Raw genomic sequence first — 16,982 nt, 5'->3', positions numbered from 1 at the left:
TTTTTAGAATAAAGACAAAAAGGACACCATGAAGACGACAAACACAAAACCCAGAGGTGGAATGTTGCATTGTTTCCCATTTTAGCTTCTGAGTCCCTGAAACAAAGACATCTCAAATACAGTTGCATATGTTGTGCGGGTTATGTCCAGGTCGACCAAAAATGGGTTTCCCCACCCCCCCCCCTGTTTGGTTTGAATAGTCCCAAAGTAATTTATCCAGTAACTCATGACAAGATTAAGAATAACCTGTTATAATGTTGGGTAGCAAACATGAGTCTGATGATGCATCAGATTTCAGTTAACTACAAACATATCATTATCTGTACTAACTAAATCCGTAAAATAACAGAAAAAGTTCTGGCAGCTCATTAGCCGGACTCTGTCCCGTAATAAAAAAAACGGAACTGATGTGTGTACCTCAGTTAAAGCTATAGTGTGTAGTTTCTGTCTTCCCCATGAGGAATTCTAAGTAATGACAACAACACTGTCGGTGCGTCCACATGATACAAGCCTTCTGTGATCACGCAGCACCCCCACACTTCCTCCAAACAGCTACTAGTAACCAAGGAGTACACGGAGGATTAAAAAAACATGATGGACTATTCAGAAGAGCTCATTATCTTCACTCGAGTTTCTGCGCGGCAAAGTCGCCGGACGCCACAATCTTCTGAACATAGTCATACTGAGAAATCCAGAGAGAGTTGTGTGGAGCTGATAGTCTTAATTAGCTTTGTAGCAACTCATTTGGCAACGGCTTGAATGTAACGGACGTTCATTAATATCAAAAAGTTAGGCACTAACGCTTTAAAATACAGAAAATTTGAAAAAAAAAAAACGCAAAAAAAAGCAACAAAAACATGGGGAAAAGCGTCAATGATTGAAAGGTTGAAAAAAGTGTCACAAAGGTTGTAAAAAAGTGACAAAAACGTCAAAAAAAATGGCCAAAATGTTGAAAAAAAGCGTCAAGAAATTTGAGGGGAAAAAAAACTGTAAAAAAAAAATAGTGACAACGTGGACTCTCATGTCCCACAAACATCCTCTGTGGCGGACAAAAGTTGTCGGAGCATTTCAAATATAAAAAACAAAAATACACCTGTGAATCAAGTTCTATGGACAAAACTGTTAAAAAACCAACCCGTTCTCATTCCGAACTCGTAAAATAAGGACGTTTGGACAGTGGCTGTCAGCGTCTGATGCGACAAAAAAGGTGTCTTTCACGTGTTTGTGTAACGATAGGATTTAGAGAGTAGTATGTAACGGCAAATTTCCACGTAAGGAGGTTGGTTGGGGGGGTGGATAGGTTAAACACAGGACTTTCACCCAGGAGAGCGGGGTTCGCGTCCCGCTTGTCACGCTTGCTATAGTCGTTTTTTTCTTTCCTCCCGCGTGTCACAGAACCGTACGCCCACCCACGACCCTTTCCTAAACCCAAACGTCCCGTAGTTCCCGCGTGTAACGGAACCATACACCCACTCATGACCTTTTCCTTAACATAACTGCGTCAAAAGGGACGGAAATAGTCCCAACCAATAGCGTTTACTTATAGCGCTAAAGGGACGGCAATAGTCCCGACCAAGCGTGTTTAATTATAGCGCTAAAGGGACGGCGCTAAAGGGACGGCGCTAAAGGGACGGCGCTAAAGGGACGGCGCTAAAGGGACGGCGCTAAAGGGACGGCGCTTAAGGGACGGCGCTAAAGGGACAGCAGTAGTCCCGACCAAGCGCGTTTACTTAAAGTGCTAAAGGAGACTTTTAGCGTCAATAAGAACGACAAACGCACCTGACCAAGCGTCCTTATTTTACGAGATGAATGTGAGAACGTGTTGTAAAAAACACAGATATTTCTTAGAGTGCGTGTATCTATCTGCCAATAAGTTAAAAGAAATTGTTGAAATGTTTGCGGTTATTTCCTGCAGAGAGCACCGACAACTTTATTTTTCAACTTAAGGTATTCTTATCAAACGTGGGTTATGTTATAGATTTATTTAAAAAAAACAACACTGTATCCATGTCACATTCTCATTAGGGGCTGAGCCCCTCTAAAGGTCTGATCCTAGAATCGCCCCTGGTTGGTAGAGAGTTCAGTCTTTTTTATATATAAATGAACAATATCTGTTAAACTTCAGTTGATCATACCCCTTTCTATTTATTTAGAATTAAAGCTCGGAATTCATGTTTTTTTTTTTTGTTGCTTTTGATCACTAATCTTAAAGGAATTCTTTTGTAAAACATGTTATTTCTATTTTTCAGTCTCTGTAACTTTTCAGTTACCTGCTCTTTCTTCCAGGTACAAATCCAATGAGGACTATGTTTACGTTCGCGGCCGCGGTCGGGGAAAATACATCTGCGAAGAGTGCGGCATCCGCTGTAAGAAACCCAGCATGCTGAAGAAACACATCCGAACGCACACCGACGTCCGGCCGTACGTCTGCAAGTTCTGCAACTTCGCTTTCAAGACGAAAGGTAGACGGCTTCTTCCTTTTACTTGTTGCTGCTCGTTTATGAACATAAATGTGACGTAGAATGGACTTTTCAAGGATCGGAAAACTTTCTGACTGCAGTCAACATTAGATACAGCAGATGTTTGTTCTGTGCTATGATTCAACATAGAGGATGTTTCATAATCATCTGATACATTTGCTCCTCATCAGGGTAGAAAAACCCTTTTTTGATTATCATGGTGCAGTATATTTTTTGGGTGTTTGCTAGCCTGACGTCGTCATACTCAGATTCTAGTCAGAACATGAGTCTGATACTGCTCCATTGGGCTGTGATTATGGGGCGTGTTTCAACCGAACCAGGAAAGAAAATGCCTCTGCACTCAATTGGATAGACCTACAACCAATCAGCGCAACGGCGTATGTGACGTTAGCCTGGATGCCAACCGAACTTAGCCCCACGGCAAACGCCTTGATCGCGGTTCTCTGTTCCTCTTTTAAAATGAATGCGCTGGCGATATCTTCTATAACAGACGCCATGGTGGAATCTACACATCTCAATTCTCCAGCGTTGTAAACGAATTCAACCCAAGCGCTCTTTGGTGACGTGGTTGATTATGTTACTGTTGATCATCTGTCCATCATCGTATAAAGCCCCCCCTGACAATTTGATTGGTCCGAACAGCTCTAGTTGGAGCATAGTTGCTCCACAACAGATCAAGTCCAGACCGAACTTCCCGACCTCAAATGTTGTGGGCGTTTTTAGAGATGGAAAGGGATAGTTCAGATTTTTGGGAGGTTGTATGACTTACTTATCCATAGTCAGTTACCTTTTTAGGGGTTAAAAATAACACACAAACTAACTGATGGAGACAGCGGTAGAGCAGTAACTCCTGTGTTCTGTGAGGTAAAATGACAATGGTAAAAGGAGTCTGGTGGCTTTGAAAAGAGCGATATAACGGCTTCTGTTCCCTGTCCTAACCGGCTGTCTGACAGCAAGGTAAAGCACTGAAAATATTCTAAATATAGGGTACACACTTTAGGGCTGCAACTAACGATTATTTTCGTGATTAATCGATTAGTTGTTTGGTCTATAAAATGTCAGAAAATGACCCTGGAAGTCCAGAATTCTCACGAGAGCACAATTGTAATTTGTTCAGCGAGTCACTCTGGCATTCAGTAATGATGCTCATTAACTATGCCCTTGTAGCCGAGCTGCACCAATCACATCGGTGTATCTGATATAGGCGGGCCAGAGGCAAGCTAAACAGATGACGATAGCACTGCGACATCGAAGTCATGAGTAAACATTGCAAGATGGCTACGGATGAACACCAGTTGTTTGAAACGGCTTTGACCGCTACAATGAACGAGTTAGACTTGGCTTTTTATATAAAAGAGGAACAGAAGATGGCGCTGGAATCGCTCCTTTGCAAGAAGGACGTTTTTGCTGTTTTGCCGACCGGATATGGCAAGAGTTTAATCTACCAGTGAGCTCTGCTGGTAGCTGAGAGTTTAATCTACCAGTTAGCTCCTCTGGTAGCTAAGAGTTTAATCTACCAGTTAGCCCCTCTGGTAGATGAGAGTTTAATCTACCAGTTAGCTCCGCTGGTAGCTAAGGTATGGGGCTCTGGATACATCACCTTATGTATTGTCGTGATTGGTCGTAGTGTTATCCAATTGCGTGCAGTGAGATTTTCAAATGCATGCTTGGTGCCGCCCCTCGAGTTGGGCCATTTTCATTACTCGATGCCAGACCCTTAATCTTTCAGATTTGGGTCCGGATTTCCAGGCAAATCAGGACATTGCTCAGCTTCCGTGTCGGTACTCCTGCCTGCTTCTCCAAACTGGGGGTGTGCCGACCGCCATCTACTGTAGCTAACACACTGATGGAGAAGTAGTTCATACAAACACACTTTAAAACATCCAAAACTATCCCTTTAACTGAAGAATTAAACCACTAAGTGGTTAAATGTTAAATGAATAAAACATGCAGAGAGGCTGTGGTCCGACAGGAACCTCCTTCACATCAGATGCTGACTCGCTGACATCCCATCCGTAATAAAAAGCTTTTATCTGCCCGATTTTCTCCCCGCTTACCAAGAGGTCAGACCAAGTTGAGTCATTTTGTCATTAAATTGCATTATGTATGAATTATATATAATTTGTAAATTGTAATATCGTGGTCTTCTTCCACCGCTTCTATTTCCATTTCACCCTCTTTCTTTGTCACAGCCAAACAAGCTCTGGTTTCCAGTGAAACTAGTCGAAGGGTCATTAAATGGTGTGTGTGTGTGTGTGTGTGTGTGTGTGTGTGTGTGTGTGTGTGTGTGTGTGTGTGTGTGTGTTTTTTGTAGGAAACCTGACAAAGCACATGAAGTCTAAAGCTCATATGAAAAAGTGTCTGGAGTTGGGAGTCTCCATGTCTTCTGTTGAGGATAACGAGGCAGAGGAAGGAGGTAGGAAACACACACACACACACACACACACAAGCGACTTTGGGGTATGTCCCAGGTCGTTAAATTGCACCCACATTTCCTTCACTTGCTATATTTGCATTTTTCCGGCACTGTGTCCACCATTTTCATAGCTTCCTCTTGGATGCATGCTTACGATCTAGCACCTGGGCGCTACGTTTTTATAGAGGCTGACGCCCAAAAAACATCCCGAACGCAGCAAAATAAAATAAAATCCAGGCAGAGGGCAGAGTCTCTGCAGGTACAGACACCAGCGCATACTTTTAGTGGGTCAAGTGATGATTGAGCAGGATTATACATTGGCTACGTCTCAGGTCGTTAAAATGCATCCACGTTTCCTTCCTTTGCTTCCCTCAAGCAGGGAGAGAGGAAACAAGGCATGAGGCCTCCTTTCCTCTGAAGCATCACGTGAATTTGTCGTGTGTCTGGGCGGAGTTAGCAACGTCTTTCAGCTGCACGGCTTCCAGGAAAGGCTGCTCTCGTGTATCCTCGCTCATAGCCCTTCGGGGATCCCTCCTCCATCCTCCGCCCTCTCTCCTCGATCCCCGCTGCTCCATCCTCGGGGCAGGAATAAGAGCTTTGAGATGGCCTTCATGAAAGAGGGCTAGAACAAACTTCCGGTTCAAGCGAGGAGCGAGGAGCTATCAAATAAGAGACTTGGGAAGCTGCCTAAAACACAACCTTGCACACACCCTCACACACACACACACACACACACTCACGCCCTCCAGGAACTGCAGGGACATCCTGCTGCTCGGCGCGGTTGTAAAGGGACAATTAGTGTAATGGAAAGCAGAGCTCATCCTGACAGCCAGGACTCATGTCAAACAACCACAGTACACACGTAAGCTGCTTAAAAAAGAAAAAAACTTCCTTCCACCATTTGTTTGGAGTCTTTTATTAGATTATTATAATATCCCCATTAAACAATTTTAAAGCCACTATTTTACTTTCCGTCAGTTACTCAGAAATAGCAACAAATGTTTGCTGTTCATCTCCTCCGACTGGGTTCACGAGTTCAAGCCCGTTAATCAGCTGATATGATATAAATATTCTATTTATTACTGTGAATATAAATACATAAAATTCTACTGGGAACTATATTCTCAGAAGGCGAAGCACTGCTACTTCTACTACTTGGGCGGAGTGATTAGCGCTAACTCCAGGCGAGCTCTCTGCTCCTCACCACGGGGCTTCTCAGTTGCTGCGAGCAAATCACTCCGCCCAAGTAGCAGAAGTAGCAGTGCTTTGCCTTCTGAGAATATAGTTCCCAGTATGTATACGGTTAGAAGATGGCTGTGTCTCATGTGACCTTGTTATTTGTACACGCTGTGACTATACAAATCACAACATGTAAATAGGAAAACGTTGGCATTATTTTGTCACTTATTGGGAGCAGGAGGCTAGATGGAGCTGGTTACCTCCAGGATCTGTGCTAAGCTAGACTAGATGGAGCCGGTTACCTCCAGGATCTGTGTTAAGCTAGGCTAGATGGAGCCGGTTACCTCCAGGATCTGTGTTAAGCTAGGCTAGATGGAGCCGGTTACCTCCAGGATCTGTGCTAAGCTAGGCTAGCGGTGGGTGCCTCTGTGAGTTACAACATGCACAGAGATGAGAAGGGTATGTATGGGGATACGTCAGTGTGTTTCTTTAAGTTAAAAAAAAATACTCTCTACAGTTACAGTTTGGTTATGTTTAACCACCAAAACTACTTAGTTTATTCGACCCATCCACACCCCCAAATGAAATTTTGGCGCCCTTATATTTCGCCACCTTACTTCCTTCTTTGCTGTCGTCATAATTACTACGTCCACTAGAGGGCGCCGCCACTGGAAACGTAAATACAGCTCGTAATTGCTGCTTGAACATCGTACCAAAGTCTGACTGGTAGCTGGAGGTAATTTTCCACCATGTAGACCACCAAATTAAATCTTACTTAAGTTGACCCAGAGTGAGCGATTGTGTTTGTGTGTGTTGGCTCCGCATTTAACCCACACACATGCAGGGTTTTTGAATAAGAGAGAGTTTCAGAGTCATTCAGTGAGTCGTCGAGACATAAACATTTGTGGTTTGTGAAAAAAAAAACTGTTGTATATAAGAGACTAACTGGAAAAGTAGCCCAGTGTTAGTAGATCTGATTTCCACTCATAGCGGTCGGCTAAATACAATTTATTAAATCCGGCTTCTGCTTCTCTTCCAGGAGAAGCAAATCAGATTCATGGAGCAAAGTGTGGAGGAGAAAATATATATCATATCAATGTTTTTAGATTTTTAGATTCTTCGAGATGAAACGATCTGAAGAACTAACGTGTGTCTCCATCATTTTTATCCTTCTTATATTTGAGAATGTGTGACATGCACCAACAACACCATGACAAATTCCTTGTATGTGCAAAAACGTACTTGGCAATAAAGCCCTTTCTGATTCTGATTCTGATTTTGATCAACTTTGACTCTGTACTGCGAAGAGTTACAACAACAAACCAACTTTTCTATTCCCCAAATTCCCCTTTTTATCAGTTATCAGCCAATCAGCTACACTTTATAAGAAAGTCAGACCCACAGTGATGGTTGGTCACCTGCCAACAGTAACTTTGCAGCTACTGTACAGTAAGACCTTGCCAACATTTGGCTGCAGTCCATCCTGAAGAAAAACTCAAATGACTTTGTTTTATTGTGTTTTCTATTTTATTGGTTTGAGCTGCTGGGAATGTGGTTTAGTTTCACCTCCAAAATCTTTCTGTTACCACATATTAATAAAAACTCTCTCTCTCCACTTATCTTTCTCTTCTTTTGTTTGTTGTTCGCTTCCTTTTGCTTCTTATTCCTTTTCTTCCTCTTCCACTTCCTCTGCTTCCTCTTTTCCTCCCCTTTTACTTTTCTACTACATTTGCACTCTCTGCTTGCCTTTCTTCTTGTTCTCTCGATACCTCTACTATCTTCTTTTTTTCCTCTTCTTCCTCTCCATCTACTTTCACGTGTACCTCTTCATCTTCTTACCTTCTTCCCTCTTCTCTGCATCTTCTACTTCCTCTTTTTTCTCCTCTTCTTCCTGTCCCAATTCCTCTATTTCATCTTTTTCCTCGTCTACTTCCTCATCTGCTGCATTATTTCCTCCTACCTCTTCCTTTCTTCTTCTCTCCCACTCCATCTATTTTCACTGTTTCCTCTTCTTATTCTCCCACTATTCCTTCTCTTCCTCGTCTTTTACCCCTCCTACATCCTCTTTTCTTCTCCTATTCTTTTTTTATGTGCTTCTCCTCTTTCTCTTCTGTTTAATTTTTTCACCTACTTTCTCTTCTTCCTATCCTTTTCTTTTCTCTTCCTCCTCCTTTCAAAGATGTCGGAGAGGAAGGCCAGAGGTCTGAGAAGATGTCCCGCGGCGCCATGGCAGAGCACCAGTTCTCAGACGCCGATGACTCGGACGGCGGCGAGGACGATGGCGACGAGGTGGACGACGACGAGGACGACGAGGACGACTACGACGGCGACTCCACGCCGAAGACCCGCTCGCGCTCAACCAGCCCGCAGCCGTACAGCCTGCCCGCCGTGTCCATCACGGCCGTGGCATCCTCCCATCCCGCTCCACACCTCTCGCATCCCTCGCCATCGGACCTCCTGGGCAACACCCACAAGCCCCCGCTGTTTGGCTACTTCACCACCGTGCCGAGCATCCAGATCACGCCGCAGGCTCCACCTGGCGACCGCGGCCAGGAGGAGTACCAGCGAGGCCTGCAGCGGGCGCTGGGCAGCCGGCTGCTGGCTCCGCCCTCCTCCTCCTCCATGGATGAAGACCTCCCAGACCTCTCCTCGCCCTCCTCCCGCCTGTCCTCGCCCGGGCCGGATCACTCCGGCTGCCCGTCCCCGATCTCCCCTTCCTCCTCGCCCTCAGCGCGTCGATACCTCTCCCCACGCCGGGACCTCTCGCCCCGCGCCGGACACCTCTCCCCCCGGCGGGACATCTCTCCTCTGCGTCACATCTCGCCCAAGAGGGACCTGGGGGCAGGGGGCGCTTACAGGCGAGACCTCTCCCCCCGGAGGGGACACCTCTCGCTGCTCTCGCCCCTCTCTCGGCCCACATCTCCAGCAGGAAGAGACTACAAGCGTGACATGTCGCCACGAGGCCGCCACAGGGCCATGATCCGGCCTGTTTCTCCTCGCCGAGGGCTCCACCAACACCTCCACCACCAAAGGTGAGTCCAGGGGAAATTAACCTGGCCGAGGTTTCACCGTGTCTGTTAGGTCAGTCTTTAGGGCCTTTTCACACCTGAAACGTCAAAACCAAGGTTCATGTTTTTGTTACGTTGTATACATTTGATCCAGTTAGTTTTTTTTTTGGTCCGGGGGAGGTTTTACACCTGTAATTTTGGTTCAGATCAAACTGGCAAGTCCGAAAGTCTGGACCAATTGAGGTAGGTGTGAAAGGCTCCTTAAGGCGTTTTCACACCTATAGTTTGTTTGCTCTGGTCCGAATCAGTTATTGAGTTTATAAACTTGGAGCGATTTCCCCTTGGTTGGTTTCGTTTCACACCTGGAAAAATCCAAGTGTACCAAAATGCGTCATTACAACCCACACAAGAACGTTCACTTTGCTTATGGGCCAGATGTATCTGGGGCGGGAGCAAGAAAGTTAATACAGGAAGAAGGTCCTGTGTTCTGGACCAGTGCATATTTCTTGCATCTCCGTGGTCAAACCAGCTCATGTCATTTAAATAATCAGATCTGTTCTGGTCACCTACACTTCGCTCTGCTCTGCCGTTGTCTGTCTCCAACTTTAGCGGTGGCTGGTTTGACCACGGAGATGCGAGTGACAGACGCCGAGCTTAACTGCTATCTTCTACAGTTTGGCTGCTCTGCCGCATCACATATTGCTAAGCACACCTGACTATAGGAGACATTAGCTCAGACTGGCTGAGTATATAATATAGTGCGGTGTAAGGTCGGATTGCTTTAATATTTCTTTTCACAATTAAAATGTGAAATGATAAAGGCACTTGCAGATTACCACCATACCATGGTGTTTCATTTTTTAACCCCTGTTCTTAAGATTTCATCTAACTTATTTTTTTCTTTTTACAAAATGAACCAAAACACAGACAACAAGGAAGATCTTTGGCAGATAATGAGAATAAATATGAGACAAAAATGAAATAATACTCTCTAAACTGAAATCAAACACCGTTAAGCTTGCTTGGGTACTACAGGTAAAATGATATAACACAGAATAAAGAGCATATTTCAAAGTAAAGTCTGCAGCAACACATAAAAAAACTAGATCAGCAATGCAGGACTTTTACTCATAGAGGAATAATTTAACGATGTGTTATTAAGTTAAAGATTGAATGTGATATTTCTACTTTCCAGCCAGCAGAGTGGATCGCGGGGTCTCAGGCCGGCTCACCAGGCCGGGGTGCTTGGTCCGGCAGAGCTGGGACGTCGCAGAACCAGCGCAGAGATGCAGATGGTAAGAGTCCATGAAACTCCCAAATTAGAGACTCTATAGTCGAATCTGAAGAAGTTATGTTACTCTTTATTGTACTCATCTGTTTATTCTCTGTAACCATGTACTTTAATGTAAAGTTTTGTTATATGCTGTGGATTTGAATATATTTAAAGCTACACCAGGCAACTCTGCACTTAGACTCACTCAAGTGGCAGCATGACATAAACATGTACTTGCACTTTGCATTTTGGAAAGACTTTATTACCCTGTTCATCTTTGTGTCACAGATAGGAGCAGCAGTTAATGTTTCTCTGAACAGAGCACTCACTTGCTACTGTTTACAGTTTGCTTATAAATTTCAATTTGTCACTTGTTTTTATTAAGCCTGGCAGCAGAGGGTTGGGATGAACCTTGAGTGCCTTTGTGACAACAAGTCCTCCAAACCATCTGACGATATAAGTTCTTTATTCCTACCCTCTGACACGACCCACAGGAGTGATTTCAGTCCTCATATCTAAACCTGAGAATGTAATGGTTGCGGTTTTAAACACTTTGTTAACATTGTGAAAGAGTCGCAGTTTGGTTAGGTTTAGGCACAAAACTACTTGGTTAAGTTTAGAAAAATATCTTGGTTTGGGTTTAAAATCAGACATCACTTCACTTCCGGTTACGCATGTGACGCTGTTCTGTAAAGTTAAAGAAACTCACTGTTGGGGTAGAAGAAAAGGTATCTTGATGGCTAGGGTTAGGGGGTTAGGGTAAGGGGGTTAGGGTAAATGGGCAGCGTTAGGGTTAGAGTAAGGCTTTAGGGTAGGGTTAGAGTAAGGGGTTAGGGGTGTTAGGGTAAGGGGTTAGGGCAAGTTGGATAGGGTAAGGGGGTTAGGATGTTAGGGTTAGGGTAAGGGGTTAGAGCTAACCCACCACCCCAGCTTGCGTCCTTGCACAAAACGTGATGCTCTTTTACTTTGTCACCTTACTTCCTACTTTGCTCCCATCATAATTACTGGGGCCACTAGAGGGCTTATTATTAGGATTATAAACGTAAAAATAAGTCGTAATTGCTGCTTGAACATGGCGTTTTTCAGGGGAGAACAGTCTCCTTTGTGAGCAGAATGAAATGGACTTCTCACTGTTACCACTCCACTTTAAATACTTTTAACATTATAAAGGTGCTTAACTGTGATTTACTAAACCGTCTGCTGTGGTCCGGTGTTAAACGTGAGGCAGAAATGTGGTAAGTAAAAGGACAGAAAGAAGAAGGAGCAGGGAAGAAAAGCGTCTGGCAGACGGAGCAGAAACATTCAGAGAGGATGAGGGAATAAAGAGCGAGTCCGATAGACTAGTGTGTTAGAGAGAGGGATGATTGAAGATAGGGCTGCTGGGTTCTGGTGGTAATGGGATCTTGGCCGGCATTAGTGTGGTTAATAACACGGCTGTTTTTCTTCTTAAGAGCCCTACTCCAAACTCTGGCTTCTGCTGGCGGTCCCACTCAAACAAAGCGTGAAGCAAAGAATGAGACTGGCTCGGCTTTGATAACCGACCGCTCTCCGAATGATAGATTCATGCTTTCAGACACAAGACGTTTAGCCTGAGCCTTCATGCTTTGTGTTTGTTTTTCTTACCAACACCTGCTGTCCAGAACCACCGCATATTTCATCAAGGCTTATTAGTTTATTTAGTTACAAAATATTTGGTTTTTCATTGCAAAGCCTCAAATTTGTGTTTATTGTAACAAGCACTGTCCAATGAGTGTATTTGTTTTGTGGGAAAAAATATTAAATCAACTCACTACTTCATGATTACGTCCGTGTTTTTTCATGTCCGTCTCCTCTCGTGTTTCCAGGAACATTGTCTGGGCTCGGCATCGCCAGGGCAACGGGAGTCCAGTCCACCTCACCAGGTTCTGTTCAGTCACCTTCCTCTCCACTCTCAACTCCAGGTATTTCTTTTTATATCTCTCTCTTTTTTCTTGTTTTATTTTTTGGATTTTGCTGTGTTTAAAATGTGTATTTTATAGGATTAATTTAATATAATTTTCTATAATTGTTTTATATTATTTATTTATTTTTGTTAAAATATATATTTCATTTTTTTGTAAATATCTTTTTTCCCACTATTTGTATTTTTTATAACTTTATTTTTAATATTTGTATCATTTTTTTATTTTATGGTTCATGCTTAGTTTGTGGATTTTTTTTTAGCTATTTTTTATATTTCAATTTTGTATTCTCGAAAGCACTTTGTAATTGTTTCACTATAAAACAATGGACCTTTTTCACAGCAGACATTTTGATTTGTCATAGTAGGAGAAGATCATCTGAAATTGATAACCTTAACGATGGCACAGTTCCATCAAGTGTCCCAGTAAGCTATTTCAGTGAGTCAGCATGAACAATACCAGGACCTCTCCCAAGTGGAATGCAGCCATCATTAATGGTCTTGAATACACCTGTGCTTTTCCTACTATGACATGTCAACATGTCTGCCGTGAAGAAGGTCTATTCAGCAGAACTGTTGAAACTAAATAAATCATACAAAATAAAATAAATACCCAGATATAAAAGTGAGTAAAAGTTCTTTTTTTTAAGTTTTAGTAATTGGTTTAAACTGCTGCTCACTGTTCTTATCAAACAAACAGGAGGAAATAGAGCATTTGTGGTGGACTATTTTCACAGCGGATTACTCCACATGTGGTGCTCTAGTGCAGTGGTTCTCAAACTTTTTTCACTGATGTACCCCCTTTAAAAAATTGTTTTAGCCAAGTACCCCCTGACCAGAGCAAATCATTTATGTAAAAAAAAAAAAAAGCATCTATAAAGAGGCACATTAAAGCGCAGGACCAACATTGTAACTGAAAAACACTTAAATGCTATTTTAAATGTTTAGAATCGCCAAATGTATTCATTATTATAGCATACTTATTTTAGAAATTATGCATGACATATATTTTTTTAAATTTAACTTTCAAAAAAATATCTCACATACCCTCTGCAGTACTCCAAAGTACCCCTAGAGGGTACCCCCATTTGAGGAACACTGCTCTAGTGGTTTGGGAACAAGAAGTAGAAGAACGTAGAAGAACTCTCTTAACACGTGACTTTTGATTTCAGGTGCGTTCGCCGTTCCCGATGATCCCCATCGGCGGGATCCAGATGGTACACTCCGTCCCCGCGTCCGTCACCTCCGCTCTGGGCCAGCAGGGGGCACAGCAGGTCGCCTCCCGCCTGCTGCTGCAGAAGAGCACCTCGGAGGACTCCACCGCCAGCGACGCCGCCTCCCCCCATTACACCTCCTTCAGCGAGAGGGGGGCTCAGAGAGGGGGAGGGGCAGCGGGAGGAGGTGAGCAGCCGAGGGGGTCGACTTCCCCTCACCCGTCTTCGCAGGAGAGGGAGGGAGGAGGGGTGAGGAAGGAGCAGGAGGAGAGCATCCAGACCTGCACTAACGCCATCGCCTCGCTCTGCATCGACTCCAGGGAGCTCGCCGAGAGAGGCGGAGGAGGGACTAAAGATGGAGGCAGACCTTCCTCCTCTGCTTCTGCGCCGTCCCACGACTCCCAGCAACAGCGGCGCTCGCCATCCGTCTCCATGTCGCCGCCGTCTCCGCACCCTTCGCCGTCTCCTCCACAGGGTCCCGGGATTCAGCACTTTAGTGGCGGCCTGGAGCTCAGGCCTCCCCAGCCATCGTCAATCCCTGCCACCTCCCCTCACTCCTCCCCCTCCTCCTCCTCCTCCTCTCCTCACCCTCCCAGCCCCGGGGCTGAAACCCTCCAGCCTCCCGTGGCGTCCAAATCTCTCAAGCCGGAGAGAGACAGGGAGGCCGGAAGCACAAAACGAAGCAAAGACGTGTCGTAGGGCGGCAAAGGAAGAACAGGAGGAGGAGAAACAATGGATTATTTTGTCATGTTTTTTTTGGATAATAGGAAGGGATGAAGTGCAACTGAGAGAGAAAAAAATATACTTTTGCACACTTTACACACATATTCATACATACATTATACACTCTCTCTCTCTCTCACACACACACACACACACACACACACACACACACATGCATACAATGCATACAAAGAAAAACAGCTCTTGGACAAATGGACTTCTGCAGTTTAAAGTTAAGTTTGTGTACAGCATGCCTGTTCTAACCAGGGCCTGCTCTCAGAAAACTTTCTTATTTAAAGACTTTAAAGAGGATCTGCATACGGTTACACATGTACGGTAACTCCTAACCAACACGAGCCCAACCTGTCTAAAAAAACGGAAAGAAAGGACTCGTACGGTACGTAAAAACAAAAGAAATCACAAAAAAAGACAGCTACGTGTGTGCCTTTTCTTTAATCTTTTTTGTTACTTTTGTTGCTTATATTCTTATAAGCACTCAAAGCAGGAAGGTAAATGTAAATACAATACTATCACATTTTGCGGATCAGCTTTGTAATAAATGCAACCCCCCCCACCCCCACCTTTCCTTCTCCTTCCTTTCTCCGTCCCCTCTTTTTCCTCCCCCACCTCCTGTGTTTCTTTCCTTTTTTTTTTGGACACCTTAAAGTCTCGACAAGCGATGTGAAGTTATGGATATTACTATTACGTACGGTTGCACTAAAACATATTTTTATATGAGTGAAATTTTAAAAATGGCTTTTTTTTGTGTACAGCAGCAATTCTATAATACTATTTATTATTGTTACCATGTTTCATAAATTGTACATTTTTTTTCCTAAATGTCGTGGATGCCTTTTTCTATGTGAAGCATGGGTTTTTTGCTATCGCTTACATTAGGGCGAGGATATGTATACACTGTAATATGGCTTTATATGTTAGACCTATTTATATACGTCTAAGTGAGCCCCCTCTTCTTGGAGGTATATAAACATAGAAGTAAGATTTACCAGAATATTTACCCAGCATATAAATACATACAGTATATAGAATCTATCAACCTGCCTATCCATCTATCTATCTCTCTATCTAGCTGCACTTAACATGTAAAATGACATTCACATTGAGGTTATTGTCGTTTGCTTGTACATTTTCTCTGCTGCTCTTCGCCTGTCCCTGCTTGTGATTTCTCTTTTTTTTTTTTTTTACTTGCTTTTGTGGTATTATTTTAGATTTTTACGCTGCACAGACTTGCTCTCAGCATTAAGTGAATGAACATGCCTTCTTGCACCGTGGCATTCTGCTCAAATTGTTGGTTTTTACCTGATCGCACCGCCCCTTTCTCCATACACATATACACACACACACACACACACACACACACCACTCCTCCCCAACACCAATATATCAATGTTTAAATTAAAGTAAGCTCCGCATTCTGATAAAAAAAAAACAACTTTGCTTGAATGAATACAGTTTTATTCGTCGTTTATATCTGAACGGGGAAAACATTCCAGTCCATGTAAATATTCAGTCAACCCCCCTAAACACACACATACACGTATATACTTTTTTGTTTTGTTGCATTGACGCACATTGTGGCCATGGCAATCAACCCACCGCAACTCTTATTTAATGGCTTTATTCCTGGGGACACGTATACAAACACATACACCAAACTCTCTGGCAAATGCACCTTATATTTCTTAGGATCTCTGCTATGAAAAGTCCCAGCACTCTGATCAGTTTGTTTTTTTTTAGCAGCAAACTTTGATTGAAATTGAAAGTGTTTAGGAGGAAAGCTGCTCTGCACTCTGAAACCCCCAAAACTGTCTGACAAAAATAATCCTAATGATACATTTAACAGTTGTGACATTGAGGCTTTCTGCACTGCTTTTTGTTCTCCTCTCCTCGACATCCCTTTTTCGTAGCTAAGCAATATTTAGCCAAAACTCTGCTCAGCAGCAGGGAGTGTGTTTGTTGCAAGGCAACAATAATCGTTCTTAAAAAAAAAAAACTAAAATCAGGAGACGGAGGGAGAACTTGGAGGTTGTGTGTGTGTGTGTGTGTGTGTGTGTGTGTGTGTGTGTGTGTGTGTGATTTCAGTGGCGCAACTCTTTTCTCTTTTGACAGTTTTGGGTGGAGTCGGGCAGGCTGCAATGTGAGTGTGTATCTCTGTACTCTGTATCGGTGTGTATTCCACCAGTATATCCTCTTCTTACGACTTTTTTCTATTTCGATCCTCCTTCTGTTATGTACACTTATGATGACAGCGATGTCTTTAAAAAAAAAAAAAATTATCTCTTTCTCTCTTTCAAAGATATCAAAGCACAAGTCATTGTATAGAAATGACAACAATACAAAAAAAAGGACAAAAAAAAAAGGTAAACGTGCATTTAAAAGGGTAACTTTTGTGATGGTGTTCTGTGGAATTAATACATATATCATGTATGACCCCAGTGGCAAAGAGGAATCGCAGTAGAAGTGGAAAAATGGATTGTTGTTTTCAAATAAATATGAATAGAATCATGTGTTTACCGGGGCTCGACTGCTTGTTACTGTGTTTTTTTATTGATGACAGTTTATTTCAACAAGTCCTCCAAACAATACCACGATAGTGGTTGTTTATTTCTACCCTCTAATTCCATCCACAGGGGCTCATAAAGCTCATTAAACATGTCTTTAACGTTGTGAAACGGTCACAGTTTGGTTATTTTTAGACACTAAAACTTAACTTAGTTAAGTTCTGTCAG

General features: G+C 43.3%; 1 protein-coding gene across 2 annotated transcripts in view; it reads left to right on the top strand.

Annotated features, from left to right (window-relative positions):
- Positions 1–16,760, top strand: part of hivep2a (HIVEP zinc finger 2a) — a 130,170-nt gene extending 113,410 nt beyond the window's left edge. For both annotated transcript variants that reach the window (XM_031307867.2, XM_031307869.2), the window contains exons 12-17: positions 2,287–2,462; positions 4,795–4,896; positions 8,255–9,107; positions 10,279–10,378; positions 12,201–12,296; positions 13,468–16,760. In XM_031307867.2, coding sequence (XP_031163727.1) covers positions 2,287–2,462; positions 4,795–4,896; positions 8,255–9,107; positions 10,279–10,378; positions 12,201–12,296; positions 13,468–14,208 — 2,068 coding nt within the window. In that variant the 3' untranslated portion in view covers positions 14,209–16,760. The remainder of the gene's footprint in view (positions 1–2,286; positions 2,463–4,794; positions 4,897–8,254; positions 9,108–10,278; positions 10,379–12,200; positions 12,297–13,467) is intronic.
- The last annotated feature ends 222 nt before the right edge of the window (positions 16,761–16,982 follow it).

This window comes from Sander lucioperca, chromosome 19, assembly GCF_008315115.2.
Source record: "Sander lucioperca isolate FBNREF2018 chromosome 19, SLUC_FBN_1.2, whole genome shotgun sequence".
Taxonomy (NCBI): Eukaryota; Metazoa; Chordata; class Actinopteri; order Perciformes; family Percidae; genus Sander; species Sander lucioperca.
The sequence above is the reverse complement of the archived record's forward strand: the minus strand, read 5'-3'. Positions and strand labels throughout refer to the sequence as shown.